Below are 15588 nucleotides of genomic sequence, written 5' to 3' on the forward strand. Positions count from 1 at the left end.
CTCATCAACCCTCACCAGCTGTTCCTTGAAAAATGAAGCTAAAGTCACATCATAGATACTCACCAGCACCTTCCAAGCCATGGGTCTGGTGCTGGCCTTGCAGCTTCTTGGCTAGATACAGCCAAGCTTTGTGCCTGCTGCTGTCCACTCATGGACTCAAGCAGAAGGGACAGGACAACCCATCTGGGGGCCTTCTTTCTGTCTGGGTCGTCCTGGCTCTGGAGGCAGAGGGGATCCCCCAGTCAGCATGCCAAGCAGCTGCCTTGTGCTGGCCTAGCAGGGCCACTGCCAGATGTCAGCCCAAAAGTGCAGATCCCAGGGAGAAGTCAAGGGTGACCTGCCACCTCCAGACACAAGTGACCTCCCAGTCCCTTTCTGTGACACGTTCCTGCTGCTGCCCTATCAAGTGCAGAGACAGAAGTGCCCTTTTGTCGGGGCTGCTGCGTGCCCTGGGGCTGTAGAGCTCTCCTCTGTGTACTCACACCAGACTGAGCACTTGAGCTCTGGTCAGGCCACATGGGACATAACATGGTGCTCAGCAGTATATATTGGGGTCATCTTTCCAAGACAAGGTATCAGTTTCTCAGAGACTGGCAGCACAGTGGTCTGCTTATGGGAATAGAGGAATTACTACATATTCCTCATGTTTGGGGTAGGAATTTCTTTTTCTTTTATTTTCCATTTCCTTTCCCTTCCTCAAGTGTCTATCTCTCTGTGAGTTTATATGTTCATTCCCCTCTCTCTCTAGATGCGTTTCCTCCTCTCCCTTCAGAGGAGGAAGAAGCAGACAGCTCATGCATGTGTAGTTTCTGGTTGAGGTGAGCAAGGAGGAGGCTGGGTATGCTGCAAGGTGATGGAGGTCCGTGAAGCTGCAGGAGCCCTGCTCTCTTGCCTGGCAGATCCCCAGCACACAGTGCCTGTGCCCCGCAGGGCCAGCCCCGCTCCCCAGGCCAGCACAAGAGGCCTGGCCCAGCCACAGAGCAGCCTGCCCCGAGCAGGGGCCTGCACAAAGAGCTTTCCCTTTTCCTTTTCCCCATCAGTGCAGGCCCAGCAATGCTGCCCTGCTCTTCCCCAGGGCCATCCCTGCTCCCAGAGAGCCTTGCCCAGGGCAGTGTGTCTGTGCTAGCCTGGCTGGCCATTGCTGCTTCCCTCCCTGTGCTCCCTCAGGGCCCCAAGCTGGCGGTGCTGCTGTGAGAGCCAGGGGCTGTGGTGCCCTGGGACCCCCGTGGGTCTCCCCCCCTGCCCGTGCTGCTCAGGGTGGGCAGCAGACCTACGTCCATGGGGATCTCTGCTGCTGAGCCCCTTTCCACCTGCCCTGATGGCTCAGCAGCACAGGGCAGTGCTGGGCAGGACCATGGGGTGTGTCTGAGGGCACAAAGGGCAGGCAAGTGCTGCACCAGACCTGGCCCAGGAGCCTATAAGGAGGGTCTCTACTGTTGCTTTGCAGTCTTACGGGCCTTCACCTGCTGGCTCTCCACCACGTCTTCTGGCATTGCAGAGCCCTCCTTTAGCTCGTCGAATCCTCAGATTCGCCTTTTCCTTTACCAGACCCGTCTTTGGATACTCATACATTTTATGAGGTTCTAAGCACTACCCAGTGAGCACCATGTCCCTGCAGATCTCCTGACATCTCCAGGCTGGCATTGGCCATCTCACTGACTGCAGTGGGCAGTGTTGTCTATTTGGGCATGTGCTGCCACAAAAGGAGTTCTTGGCCCAGCCCTTGGTTCCTCAGGGACCACCCTGGGACTTTCAGCCTCTGTCCCTCACTCCATGACAAACCCCAGAAAACAGAAGAGCAGGGAGCAACCTCTTGGCTCCATTCCTGATAGCACATTTGGAAGAGGTGTCCAGGGTCCTGGGTTTGCCCTGAGAAAGACCCTCTTGTTACTGTAGTGCTAGCAGGTAGGCCAGTTGTTACCCAGGGCTGCACAGTGCCTGCTGCTGCCTGCAGACACAGACACTGCAAAGACAACAGGACTGTCATCAATGCATATGAGACCTCGAGACTAAGACAGATACAAGAGCACAAGAAAGCAATGAGGAACCAAAAAGAAAGAAGCAGTGAAAAGGCCACTTCCTGATGCTGACCATGGCCTTGGCTCCAGGGAAGCAGCAGCTCTGACCCAAAGGCAGCACAGAGGCAGAGCCCAGCGGGCAGTGAGGGGCAGCCCCGAGGGCCACCAGGGCTGCTCCTGCATGTGGCAGCTGGGCTCTTGGTCCTGAGCCCCTCCTGCATGCTGGGGCTGCTCCCCCAGCTCCAGAGGAGATGGGAAGAGACAGCAGCTTAGACCAATGAATTTCTGATGGCTTTCTTATTAGGTTTATCTACACAGGAAGCCAACTTCTACAGAAAAATAATTGACTTGTAGGAGGCTAGGAATAATATTTAATCAAAAGTGAAATAATGAGAGCAAATAATAATACACACATTTATTAATAGAAGACATCATATTATTTTCTTTCTCAGAATAGCTGGGATTTCTAATATTAGGCATAGTATTATAGGTGAATTTGATGACGATGTGTGTATTCAAGTAGAGTCCTGATGGAATCCCTTAGTTCCCGGTTCCTCAAGCTGTAGATGAGGGGGTTAAATACTGGAGGAACCACAGTGTACAGAAGTGTGACCACCAGGTCCAGGGATGGGGAGGAAATGGAGGGGGGCTTCAGGTAGGCAAAGATGGAAGTGCTGATCATCAGGGAGGTGGCAATCAGGTGAGGGAGGCACGTGGAAAAGGCTTTGTGCTGGCCCTGCTCAGAGGGCATCCTCAGTACTGCCCTGAAGATCTGCACATAGGACGCCACAATGAAAATAAAACAAACAAATGCTAACGAAATGCTAAATAGAATTGCCCAAACTTCTCTGAGATAGGAATCTGAGCAGGAGAGCTTGAGGATGTGGGGGATTTCACAGAAGAACTGGTCCACAGCATTGCCTTGGCAGAGGGGCAGGGAAAATGTAGTGGCCGTGTGCAGGACAGCATTGAGAAAGCCACTGCCCCAGGCAGCTGCTGCCATCTGGGCACAAGCTCTGCTGCCCAGCAGGCTCCCGTAGTGCAGGGGCTTGCAGATGGCAACGTAGCGCTCATAGGCCATGACGGTGAGAAGGGAAAACTCTGCATCAAAAAAAAAGACTAAAAAAAGTACTTGGGCAGCACACCCTTGATAGGAAATGGCCCTGGTGTCCCAGAGAGAATTGGCCATGGCTTTGAGTAGAGTGGTGGAGATGGATCCCAGGTCGAGGAGGGCGAGGTTGAGGAGGAAGAAGTACATGGGGGTGTGGAGGCGGTGGTGGCAGGCTATGGCGCTGAGGATGAGGCCGTTGCCCAGGAGGGCAGCCAGGTAGATGCCCAGGAAGAGCGCGAAGTGCAGGAGCTGCAGCTCGCGCGTGTCTGCAAATGCCAGCAGGAGGAACTCGCTCACTGAGCTGATGTTGGGCATTCTCTGACTTTGCACTTGCTTCTCTGTTGAAGAGGAGAAGGCAGAGCAATGTTAGAACAGAGCTGATTGAGGAGCAAAACTGCAACTATTTTCCTCACTTTATTTTATCCTAGTTGCCTGTATAACACATAGGAGAGGTATTGAATGGTGGAACTCCCTGACATTACTTCCACACTCCAGGTGATATCCTGTGGGTGCCAAGAGGCAAAGGACTTGTCCACTGGGGAAAACTGAGCAGAGCAGCTCTTCCCATCAGTCCTGCTCTCTGCTGCCCTGGGCTACCCCTCTATGAGCTACAGGACCATCCCTCTCAGGTGCTGCCCTGAGAAGAAACAGGAGACAGCTGAGAGCAGAGAAGCCCCACTCCAAGTGCAGCTGAACAGAATCTTCACCTTTTCTCCACGGGACTGATCAGGATCTCAGCTCTTCCCTCCTAGACAGGGCTGCAGAGGCCTCATTTCTGCTGCCCACAGACAGCCATCTAGTAGCATGGACATGATGTTAGTATGGAGGTGTCTTTTCCTTGTGGCACCTCGATAACACAAGGATGCCACGAGAGAGCTGCATCCTGCGGAAGAGCAGCCTGCAGCCCAGGAGGTTACCCCACAGACAGCTGGATATCTGAAAGCTGGAGTGTCCCATATCCCAGCTGCACCCCCTGCAGGGTCTGGAGGAGGCTTGGCCACTCCTCTCTTATCTGACTAGGTGTAGCTAGGTTATGACACTCCAAGGGGCTTCTGCCAGACTTCCTCACCTCGCAGGGCAACCCAGCAGGACTCTCAAAGCCTACTGCATTGCCCACTGCCCTCCCAGAAACAAGACCCAGTAGGGGACCCTTTCAGGACCTGCAGCTGCATGGCCCTGCAGCCAGACACTCACCTTGTCAAGGGCTGTGCAGGTTTCTCCTGCAGGCAGCTCTCAGCATCCTCCCACTGCCAACTGCCTCCAAGCCTTCTCTCCTTCTCTGCTCTCCCCATGCCAGCTGCAGTCAGAGCCCCCAGCCCTGCTGTGCTGTGCAGAGGAGCTGCTCCTGGGCACAGCTGTCTCTGTGCTTCGTGGGACTATCTCAAATGTGTTTTCTCTGTCCCACGAGCCCGGCCCAGCTCAGCAGCACAGCACCAGCCCAAGGCACTGCAATCCCCCCTCTGGGGGCTTTGCTGATGAGCCCACGAACCTCAGGCACTCAGAGACAATTGAAGACATCTCTCCAGAAGTCCAAGTCAGAGGCAAGTTTCCTGCAGTGTCCCCCTGAGAGCCAGCACTGACACAGCCTCCCTTGGAGCTTGTTAGAGCAGAACCCTGGAGGCAGTGAGGACAAGGAGACAAAGGCAATGTGAAGGTGACACTGAGGTGTAGGAAAACTGGATGTGTGTCAGCAAGCACAAGGGCCAGGTCTTGTCGCATGGCACACAGGAAGGGAGATTCTTTCCCTTGACCGGTTGCTCAGGGCTCTTTGTGGGGCAGTAGGAGATGGGGATGTGCATTGCCAAGTGCAGGAGAATGGTACGACCCCTGCCTGCTTCATGGGTGGGGGCGAGGAGGCAATGAGGCCCTGGTGCTTTAACTATTAGCTGTCTCCTCATGGGCCTCAGTGGCAGAGACAACAGCCATAGCCATGGACACAAAGACCTGGGTTGTGACTTTGAGCCCACGTTGAGCCCTTGATCCTTTCCACACCAAGCTGTCCTAGGGACTCCCAGACCTGTACCTCCTGAGGGCTGCAGACCCTCTTCTGTGTGGTGCCACACTGGATCTGAGCTTGAGTATGATAACTCAGATTTTCTTGGAGGTCCTGATCCTCATAAGGCAGCTCTGTAGGAAGCTGGCCTGGTTCCTGGTGAGCAGGCACCACAGCTCATAAGGCATCCCTCGTGGTGCCCAGGCCCTCCTCCTCCTGGTCACTGCTCCCTCAGTAGAGTCTGCCCTGATGTGTAGTTCCTATTCCTCTGGCACAGGACTAGGCACTTATTGTTCAAGTTGTTCCTTTAGGCAAACTACTGCAGTTTCTCAAGATTCCACTGGACAGATGCTCCATTCTGTCAGGTGTTCATGTCTGCAGGCAGATAGTTCAACCTTCCCGTGTCTGTGCTGTCTCTGACAAGATAGCAGCATCAGGAGCTGCATGGATCGTTTGGATAATACAGGAGTAAGAAGCTGAATAAAAGTGCAGCATAGAATCACAGAAGAGTAGGGGATGGAAAGCTGCCAGGTTCCACCTCTTCTGTGCTTCCTTCTCATGCATGCTGTCAGTTTGTCTGGAGCTTTGTCCTGAATGTTATGGGGCTGTGCAGGTGAAAAATAGAAGGTCCAAAGCCCAGCTGGAGCTCAATCCATCTACTACTGTCAAAGACAAAAAAAAAAAAAAAAAAAAAAAGTTTATATAAATACTTTTATAACAGAGGATTTAGAAGAATGATCATCTTTAATGGGTGTGTGGGAAAACCTGATGACAAAACCTGAGGAACATAATGCCTTCTTTTCCTGTCTCTACCAGCAAGACCAGTTGTTCCCCTGGATATTTCTTCCAGCTCATGGTCAGAGCTACACTTCAAGTTTCACTTTGTGGCTGTTTTTTCTCTCCTGCTCTTTCCTACTACCAAAGAAAGCTCCATCAGGGTGGAAACCTCTCCTGAAGTAGGCAGCCCAACACACCAGGCTCCTTGCAGCCTCTCAGCCAAGCACACACAAGTCACCTCAGCAGCAGCTTCCAAGCCATGGACCTGCTGCTGGCCTTGCAGCTTCTTGGCTACACACAGCCAAACCTTGTGCCTGCTGCTGCCCAGTCCTGGACTCAAGCAGAAGGGACAGGACAACCCATTTGGGGGCCTTCTTTCTGCCTGGGTCCTCCTGGGTCTGGAGGCAGAGGGGATCCCCCAGTCAGCATGCCAAGCAGGTGCCTTCTGCTGGCCTAGCAGGGCCACTGCCAGATGTCAGCCCAAAAGTGCAGATGCCAGGTCTATGTCAAGGGTGACCTTCCACCTCCAGACACAAGTGACCTCACAGTCCCTTTCCGTGACATGTTCCTGCTGCTGCCCTATCAAGTGCAGAGATAGCAGTGACCTCACAGTCCCTGCCACAGTCACATTCCTGCTGCTGGGGCAGGAGATCCTGAGGCAGAGATGACTTCTCTCTCACCCCCTAGGTACCTGTTTTTCTCTTTCTGGGGTAGAGAATAAGCAAAGTTTTAATGGTAGCATGTATTATCCTGCTAGTGGTGTCAGGTCTTTGGTTAAGACATAGACAAGGTCTGCGGTTTTAGGTCTGCCAAGGAGTCTGGGGTTAAATAGAGCATTTTCATGTTAGTGCTAAGGGAAGGCATTGGGGTTAGTAAGAGAAAAAAAAAAAAAAAAAAAAAAAAAAAAAAAAAAAAAAAAAAAAAAAGATTCCTTTCAGAGTACCATAGTAGCATTTAGGTTTAGGGATTGAAATTCCTGTTTCAAGTAAGGAAAGGGCCATATGTGACTGTTTTAAGTCAGTGTTACTCCAGCATCCACTTTACATAAACCCTCTTCCTTCTATGAAATCGTAAGTTGCTGCTGGCCAAGCTCTTCTTCCCACAGATTCACAGAATCACAGAATTGTCTAGGTTGGAAGAGACCTCAAGATCATTGAGTCCAACCTCTGACCTAACACTAACCAGTCCTCCACTAAACCATATCGCTAAGTTCAACATCTAAACATATTTAAAGACCTCCAGGGATGGTGACTCCACCAATTCCCTGGGCAGCCCATTCCAATGCCTCACAACCCTCTCGGTAAAGAAGTTCTTCCTAAGATCCAACCAAAAATACCCCTGGTGTAACTTTAGCCTGTTCCCCTTCATCCTGTCACTGGGCATGTGGAAGAACAGACCAACCCCCACCCCTCTACAGCCTCCTTTGAGGTAGCTGTAGAGAGCAATAAGGTCGCCCCTGAGCCTCCTCTTCTCCAGGCTGAACAAGCCCAGATCCCTCAGCCGCTCCTCGTAGGACTCCAGATCCCTCACCAGCTTTGTGTTTTCTCTGGACTTGCTGGAGCACCTCGATGTCCTTCTTGTAGTGAGGGCCCCAAAACTGAACACAGTACTCGAGGTGTGGCCTCACCAGAGCCAAGTGCAGGGGGACAATCACTTCCCTAGCACTGCTGGTCACACTGCTTCTGATACAAGCCAGGATGCTGTTGGCCTTCTTGGCCACCTGAGCACACTGCTGGCTCATATTCAGCCGACTATCCATCATCACTCCCAGGTCCTTCTCTGCCCGGCAGCTCTCCAACCACTCCTCTCCCAGCCTGTAGCTCTGTTTGTTGTTGTTGCGCCCCAGGTGCAGGACCCGGCACTTGGCCTTGTTGAACTTCAGTTGACCTCAGCCCATCGGTCCAGCCAATCCAGATGCTCCTGCAGAGCCTTTCCTACCCTCGAGCAGATCAACAAATGCACCTAACTTGGTGTCATCTGTGAACTTACTGAGGGTGCACTTGATCCCCTCACCCAGATCATCAATAAAGATATTAAAGAGGACTGGCCCTAGTACTGAATACTAGTGCTAAAGCCAAAACACAGCTTCATACCAGCTACTAGGAGGAAAATTAACTCAATCCTAGCCAACTCCAGGACACCCACAGACTAAGGGCATGATATCTCTGTGTATATATCAACTGTGAAAAGGTGGTGGTGATTAATTGGAGAGTACTGAAGCGGAGCAAGGTGCAGATGGTTGTCGTGGTTCCGCTCGAGTGGGCAGCCGAGCTCCACCACAGCCGCTCTCTCACTCCCCCTCCTCAAAGAGGAATGGGGAGAAAATATGTGAAAAGGGCTCAAGGTTTGAGATAAGGACGAGAAAATCACGCAATAATTATTGTAACGGGCGAAACAGACTCTGCATAAGGAGATAGTAAGATTTATTGCCTATTACTAACAAGCGAGAGAAGTGAGAAAACAAAGGAAAAAGCAAGCCAAAAGCACCTTCCCCCCCATCCACCCTCTTCCACCTCCTTCCCCCGAGCGGCGCAGGGGAACGGGGGAATGGGGGTTATGGTCAGTCTACAGCACTTCTTCTCTGCCTCTCCTTCTCGGTCACTCTCGTCCCCTGTGCTGTGGGGTCCCACCCACGGGATGCAGTCCTTGATGAACTGATCCGGCGTGGGCTTCCCACAGGCAGCAGCTCTTCCAGAACTGCTCCAGATATGGGTCCGTACCACGGGGTCCATCCCTCAGGAGAAAACTGCTCCAACCTGGCTCCCCCACGGGCAGCAGCTCCTGCCGGGTCACCTGCTCCTGCGTGGACTCCTCTCCACAGGCTACAGGTCCGGCCCGGAATCTGCTCCGGCAGGGGTCTTCTACAGGCGGCAGCCTCCGTCGGTGCAGGGCCATCTGCTCCACCGTGGTCTCCTCCACGGGCTACAGCGTGGAACCCTGCTCCACCGTGGTACTCCATGGGCTGCAGGGGGACATCCTGCTTCACCATGGTCCTCACCACAGGCTGCAGGGGACTTCTGCTCCGGCGCCTGGAGCACCTCTCCCCCTCCCTCTACACTGACCTTGGCATGTGCAAGGCTGTTCTCTCACTCCCTTGACTCTCCCGGCTGCTGTGTGGTGCAGCGTTTTTTCCCTGTCTTAAATATGCTCTCACAGAGGCGCAAAACAACATCGCTTATTGGCTCGGATCTGGAAAACAATGGGGCCCTTCCCAAACATGGGTCAGCTTCTAGATCTTTCTCACAGAAACCACCCCTATGGCTCCCTGCTACCAAAACCTTGCCACGTAAACCCACTACAATGGTATGGAATATAGGGTGGATATTGTCCATGTGTTGTCTGGGATGCACTTAATTTGTTTCCTATTAGATGATACAGTGCTGTGTTTTGTGTATAGGATGCAGTTCCAGACAAAGTAACAGCATGCATGAGAAGGAAGAACAGAAAAAGTGGAATCTGGCAGCCTTCTATCCCCCACCCTTCACGGATTCAAATTCCATTCAACTAGTTCCTGCTGTATTATCCAAACTGTCCTGCAAACTCCTGCTACTGTTATCTTGTAAGAAACAGCATAGTCAGGGTGAGCCACCTGCCTGCAGACATTAACAGCAAACAGAATGGAGCATCAGTGTGGCACAACCTTGAGAAACTGTGGGATTTTGCCTACACAAACCTCCTGACATTTACAAGGAGAAGAGCCCAATCCTGAACCAGAGGAAGAGGAACCCCACACATGAGGGCAGACTGGGACCCTGCTGAGTGAGCAGTGCCCAGGAGGAGGAGGGCCTGGGCACCACGAGGGATGCCATACGAGCAGTGGTGCCTGCTCACCAGGAGCCAGGCCAGCTTCTTACAGAGCTGCCTTACGAGGAGCAGGAACACCACGAAGATCCTAGTTATCAGACTCAGCTCAGATCCTATGTGAAACTACCAACAGAAGTGTCTGAATCAAGCAGTGGAAGATTTGGAAGTCCAGGAGTCCCTCAGACAGCCTGTTGAGGAGAAGACTAATGGTTGTGGCAAAGCTGAAAGTCCCAACAGGACCCAGGTCTTTGTGTCAACGGCTATGGCTGTTGTCTCTGCCACTGAGGCCCACGAGGAGAAAGCTTATTGCTAAAGCACCAGCGCCTCAATTGCCTCCTCACCCCCAACCATGAAGCAGGCAGGGGTCGTACCATTCTCCTGCACTTGGCAATGCACATCCCCATCTCCTACTGCCCCACAAAGAGGCCTGAGCAAGGTGTGAATGGAAAGGATCTCCCTTCCCAGAGGACAGGGGTCAAGGCCTGGCCCTTGTGCTTGGTGACACACATCCAGTTTTCCTACACATCAGTGTCACCTTCACATTGCCTTTGTCTCCTTGTCCTCACTGCCTCCAGGGTTCTGCTCTAACGAGCTCCAAGGGAGGCTGTGTGAGTGCTGGCCCTCAGGGGGACACTGCAGGAAACTTGCCTCTGACTTGGACTTCTGGCAAAATGTCTTCAATTGTCTCTGAGTGCCTGAGGTTCGTGGGCTCATCAGCAAAGCCCCCAGAGGGGTGATTACAGTGCCTTGGGCTGCTGCTGTGCTGCTGAGCTGGGCCAGGCTCGTGGGACAGAGAGAGCTCGTGGCAAGAGGGCCGTGGTGCAGAGAGACAGCTGTGGCCAGGAAACAGCGCAGCAGGAAAGAGACACAGAGGCACAGACACAGAGAGAACAAAAGGAGAGAGTGGCTGAAGGCAGTTGGGAGTGGAGGATTCTGAGAGCTGCCTGCAGGAGAAACCTGCACAGCCCTTGACAAGGTAAGGGTCTGGCTGCAGGGCCATGCAGCTGCAGGTCCTGGAAGGGTCTCGTGTTGGGTCTTGTTTCTGGGAGGGCAGTGGGCAATGCAGTAGGCTTTGAGAGTCCTGCTGGGTTGCAGTGCGAGGTGAGGAAGTCTGGCAGAAGCCCCTTGGAGTGTCATAACCCAGCTGCCCCTGGTCAGAAAAGAGCCAATCGGCTAAGCCTCCACCAGACACTGTAGGGAGTACAGCTGGGATACTGGGACACCCCAGCTTGTGGATATCCATCTCTGTTCATGGGGCATCCTCCTGCATTGCAGGCTACTCTCCAGCAGGATGCAGTTCTCTTGTGGCATCCTTGTGTTATCCAGGATCCCGAAGAAAAGGACACCTCCTTGGTAAGACCATGTCTGTGCTACTGGATGGCAGTCTGTGCATAGCTGGAGTGAGGCCTCTGCACCCCTTGTTAGGAGGGAAGAACTGAGATCCTGTTCAGTCCCGTGGTGACAAGGTGAGGATTCTGTCCAGCTGCACTGGGACTGGGACTTCTCTGCTCTGAGCTGTCTCCGGTTTCTTCTCAGGGAAACACCACAGTGGGATGGTCCTACAGCTCTCAGAGAGGTGACAGGGCAGCTGAGAACACTGGTGTTCAGCAGTGGCATCTGCAGATCTGCTCTGCATTCAGATGAGCTGTTTGCAACAGTACTGCAAATCTCATTGTCCTGACAGGTGGACTCCATGTCCCCCATGTTTCTGCCTCCCTCCTGCTGCACAGAAGGAAGGACTCCTCTGCAGCCCATAGCAGCTCCTGCTCCAAGTGCCACTCTAAGGCAGCACCAGCCACAGCTCAAGCAAGAGGGATTCAGAACTGGTCTCCTGCAAAGCAAGAGGCTAGGCTGGGGGGTACTCTAAGGTTTGCAAGAAGTATCCGCCAGAGAAATGTGTACTAACTATGTTCTGACTTATCCTCTGCAACAGAAAACTGTGTCCAATGTCAGAAAATGTCCAACATCAGCTCAGTGAGTGAGTTCCTCCTGCTGGCATTCGCAGACACGCGTGAGCTGCAGCTCCTGCACTTCGTGCTCTTCCTGGGCATCTACCTGGCTGCCCTCTTGGGCAACGGCCTCATCCTCAGCGCCGTAGCCTGCCACCACCGCCTCCACACCCCCATGTACTTCTTCCTCCTCAACCTCGCCCTCCTCGACGTGAGCTGCATCTCCACCACTCTGCCCAAAGCCATGGCCAATGCCCTCTGGGACACCAGGGCCATCTCCTATCAAGGCTGTGCTGCTCAACTCTTCTTTTTTGTCTTCTTCTTTGGTTCAGAGTTTTTTCTTCTCACAGTCATGGCCTATGACCGCTACGTTGCCATCTGCAAGCCCCTGCACTATGGGAGCCTCCTGGGCAGCAGAGCTTGTGCCCAGATGGCAGCAGCTGCCTGGGGCAGTGGCTTTCTCAATGCTGTCCTGCACACGGCCAACACATTTTCCCTGCCCCTCTGCCAAGGCAATGCTGTGGACCAGTTCTTCTGTGAAATCCCCCAGATCCTCAAGCTCTCCTGCTCACATGCCTACCTCAGGGAAGCTAGGGTACTTTTCTTTACTCTTTGTTCAGTCTTTGGTTGTTTCATTTTCATTGTGCTGTCCTATGTGCAGATCCTCAGGGCAGTGCTGAGGATGCCCTCTGAGCAGGGCCGGCACAAAGCCTTTTCCACGTGCCTCCCTCACCTGGTCGTGGTCGTCCTGATGGTCAGCACTGGCATGTTTGCCTACCTGAAGCCCCCCTCCATCTCTTCCACATCCCTGGACCTGATAATGGCACTTCTGTACTCGGTGGTGCCTCCAGCACTGAACCCCCTCATCTATAGCATGAGGAACCAGGAGCTCAAGGATACAGTGAAGAAAATCTTTGGATACACTGTTACAGTAATATTCCAATAGACCTAACTGTACTTTTAGTTTAAAATGTGTTTATGACAATCTCATATATTTTTTGTATTTCTATTTCTTAATAATAGTGCTTCTGATTAATTTTTTTTTCCCAGCCTCCTACCTTTTAATTTAATTTTATTTATTTATATATATATATATTATGTTATTTTCTCATGTACATATAGAACCAGGCTTCCTTTTTAGATAAAGACAATAAAGAAACAGAAATTCTGTTGAGTCCATGACTGGACAAAAGAAACAGAAAAGAAAGAAGAAACAGAAATTCTGCTGACTGTGGGATCCCCTCTGCCTACACACCAAGGAGGACATGGACAGAAAGAAGGCCCCCAGATGAGTTGTCCTGTCCCTTCTGCTTGAGTCCATGACTGCACAGCAGCAGGCACAAGGCTTGGCTGTGTCTAGCCACGAAGCTGCAAGGCCAGCAGCAGGCCTCTGGCTTGGAAGCTGCTGCTGAGGTGACTTGTGTGTGCTTGGCTGAGAGGCCGCAAGGAGCCTGCTGGGTTGGGATGCCTACTTCAGGAGTGGTTTCCACCCTGATGGAGCTTCCTTTGGTAGTAGGAAAGAGCAGGAGAGAAAAAACTGCCACAAAGTGCACCTTGGAAGTTATGCACTGGCCACAAGGAGGAAGAAATGTCCCTCAAAGTATATTGCTGTGGTGCCAGAAGTCAACTAAAGAGTGTGATCAGATCCTAGCTTTCTGTTTCAAGGAACAGCTAATGAGGGTTTGTGAGACATGGGTGAAATGATGGAAATGCTGGGATGAGAACAAGGTGGTGAACAGAGAGGGGCGTCTGCAGACTTCAAGGAAATAGGGCAAAAGTAGGATAGCACAGGAATGCCTGCAGAGGATAAGGCAGAGGGTGCTGGTAAAAAGGGAAGGCCCCAACAGCCCTGAGGTTTTTGTTCCTTTGTCTGATGAGGACATGAGTAGTCATTGCACTGGAGCCTCATTGCCTCCCTTAAACCTGTGCAAATGGAGGTATCATACCATTGTTCTTCCCAAGGCATCACACTGCCCACCACATCCCACAGATCCCCTGGAAAAGCCCTGAGCCAGACATGGGGTACAGGATCTCGCCTCCAGTAGCTGGGGTCAGGCCTTGGCCCTTCTGCTTCGTCAAAGGAAACCAAGACTTTTCTCAGCACACTGCCTTTTCCTGTCAGCAATCATGGCTTCCAATTATGTGCCCTAACAAGTCCCTGGGGAAGTTGTCTTACTAACAGCCCTCAGTGGGGCCCATTAATACTCCAAGTCACTTTGACTTTTCCTTCTGACTTTACATTCTTAAGCAATTGCATCGCTCTCCTCTCTGAGGAGTTCCATGGTATATTTTGGTGCACAGTCCATGAAGCTCAGTACCTGAGCTACATTGACTGTGCACGTAAATACACCATGGAACTCATTAAATTGAAGAAACTCCTAAGATCTCTTCAATACTTTTCTTCATGACTTCAAAACTTGTACAGCTAATTACAGAGCTTGTGTGATATTCTTAAGGAAGAAGATTTCAAAAAGCACCTAGTACATATCTTTTCTTGTTTTAAAGGCTACATTTTGCTGCATTTTAGTTTTCAGCATCATTCTTCTATTGCTATTGATCCAAGGAAACTTCTTTGGAGACTTCAATAGGGAGCAGAGAAAAGCACAGTCTGGAGGTCTGAAATCTCTACTGCCAGCAGTGGTCTTTGTCCCTGTAACTGCAGCCAAGCTCAGCGCATGAAACCTTTTCAAAGACAAGTCAGGCATTCCTTGGGTAAAATAATGAAGCAAATAATAAATAAAATAAAATAAAATAAAATAAAATAAAATAAAATAAAATAAAATAAAATAAAATAAAATAAAATAAAATAAAATAAAATAAAATAAAATAAAATAAAATAATAAATAAAATAAAATAATAAAAAAGTTGAAATGACCATAAGAACTTGAGAAATTCTGGTTAAATCTTATTAGACAACTGGACATGGTTCTCTTGTGTCTTCTGTCAAAAACTCAGGATGAAAAGTAAAAAAATATATCTTCAAGTGGCTGTAGCTCGACCCATGAGCTTGGCCGCTTTTGGGAAATTGTTCTCTTTCAGCCACGGAAACCTAAATTGAGTAATGTGAAAAGACCTGCCCAGTCAATAGAGTAGGGCAAAGTCCTTCTTCCTGTGCTATAGATGCAGAAGGCAAAAAGAATTGCATTGTGCCTGACACTACTCCGGGACGTGTCACCCAGGTCAGGCAACTTTACCTTAGTGCTGACAAGTCCATCACTAAAGCACGCTCCCAAGCTCTACATCTACACCTTGGCTCTCCAGTCGATGACCCAGCTCATGGATGGCAATCAGGGAGTCTCGGTTAGCGCGACGCTGCCTCAGGTGCGCCACCACGGTAGCCATTGGCACCTGCTGTTCTTCAACCCTCAGCAAACCCCCAACAGAAGGATTCTGCGGAAGGCCAAGCAATGTAGATAACAGTTTCATGTCCTTTGTCTCCAAGGCAGCTCTGCCAAAGCCCCACCGGTGGTGCCATCTTGGAACTCTGAATTCCCTCTCCTGAAGCAGTCTATGCCAAGGATGCACATAGCCTCTGGACCAGTCCCAATGGGGTGCTTTTGCCATTCCTTCCCAGTTAGACTCCCTTCAGCCTCCAGTACAGTTATCTCTTGAGATTCCCCTATCACTCCAGAAATACAGGTGGGTTCTACCTCTTTTTAGCTTGATGGCATTAGGGTACGCTCTGCACCGGTGTCCAGTAGAGCGTGATACATTTTGTGGGTCTGATGTACCCAGCCATTAAATACATCCATTCCAGTAAATCCCATTGTCCCTTTCCTCCCTGCCTCCCCCTGGATGGAAGGAGGACCCCTCTAGACCTGCTCGTCATATTTATTACTGTGTCTGGTAGACAGCACACTGGAAACATGTCCCACCATGGCACTGTCATTCCATGGTGCAGTGGAGAGGGTGTTGATAGCAAAGGGATGCATTCGG

The 15588-nt window shown here is 51.3% G+C and overlaps 2 protein-coding genes across 2 annotated transcripts; one reads left to right on the plus strand and one right to left on the minus strand.

Moving 5' to 3' along the window:
* Window positions 1-2502: 2502 nt before the first annotated feature.
* Window positions 2503-3642, minus strand: LOC311428153 (olfactory receptor 14A16-like; the record flags this gene model as incomplete). The annotated part of the gene is made up of 2 exons (XM_084539700.1): window positions 3612-3642; window positions 2503-3467 (listed from the first exon to the last, which is right to left on the minus strand). Exon 2 carries the CDS (start codon window positions 3442-3444, stop codon window positions 2503-2505), a length of 942 nt encoding a protein of 313 aa, XP_084395826.1. The 5' UTR covers window positions 3445-3467; window positions 3612-3642.
* An 8017-nt stretch (window positions 3643-11659) lies between these two features.
* Window positions 11660-12598, plus strand: LOC311428154 (olfactory receptor 14J1-like; the record flags this gene model as incomplete). The annotated part of the gene is made up of 1 exon (XM_084539701.1): window positions 11660-12598. One exon carries the CDS (start codon window positions 11660-11662, stop codon window positions 12596-12598), a length of 939 nt encoding a protein of 312 aa, XP_084395827.1.
* Window positions 12599-15588: the final 2990 nt, after the last annotated feature.

The sequence above is a fragment of the Aythya ferina genome (genome assembly GCF_964211825.1).
Source record: "Aythya ferina genome assembly, contig: HAP1_SCAFFOLD_29, whole genome shotgun sequence".
Taxonomy (NCBI): domain Eukaryota; kingdom Metazoa; phylum Chordata; class Aves; order Anseriformes; family Anatidae; genus Aythya; species Aythya ferina.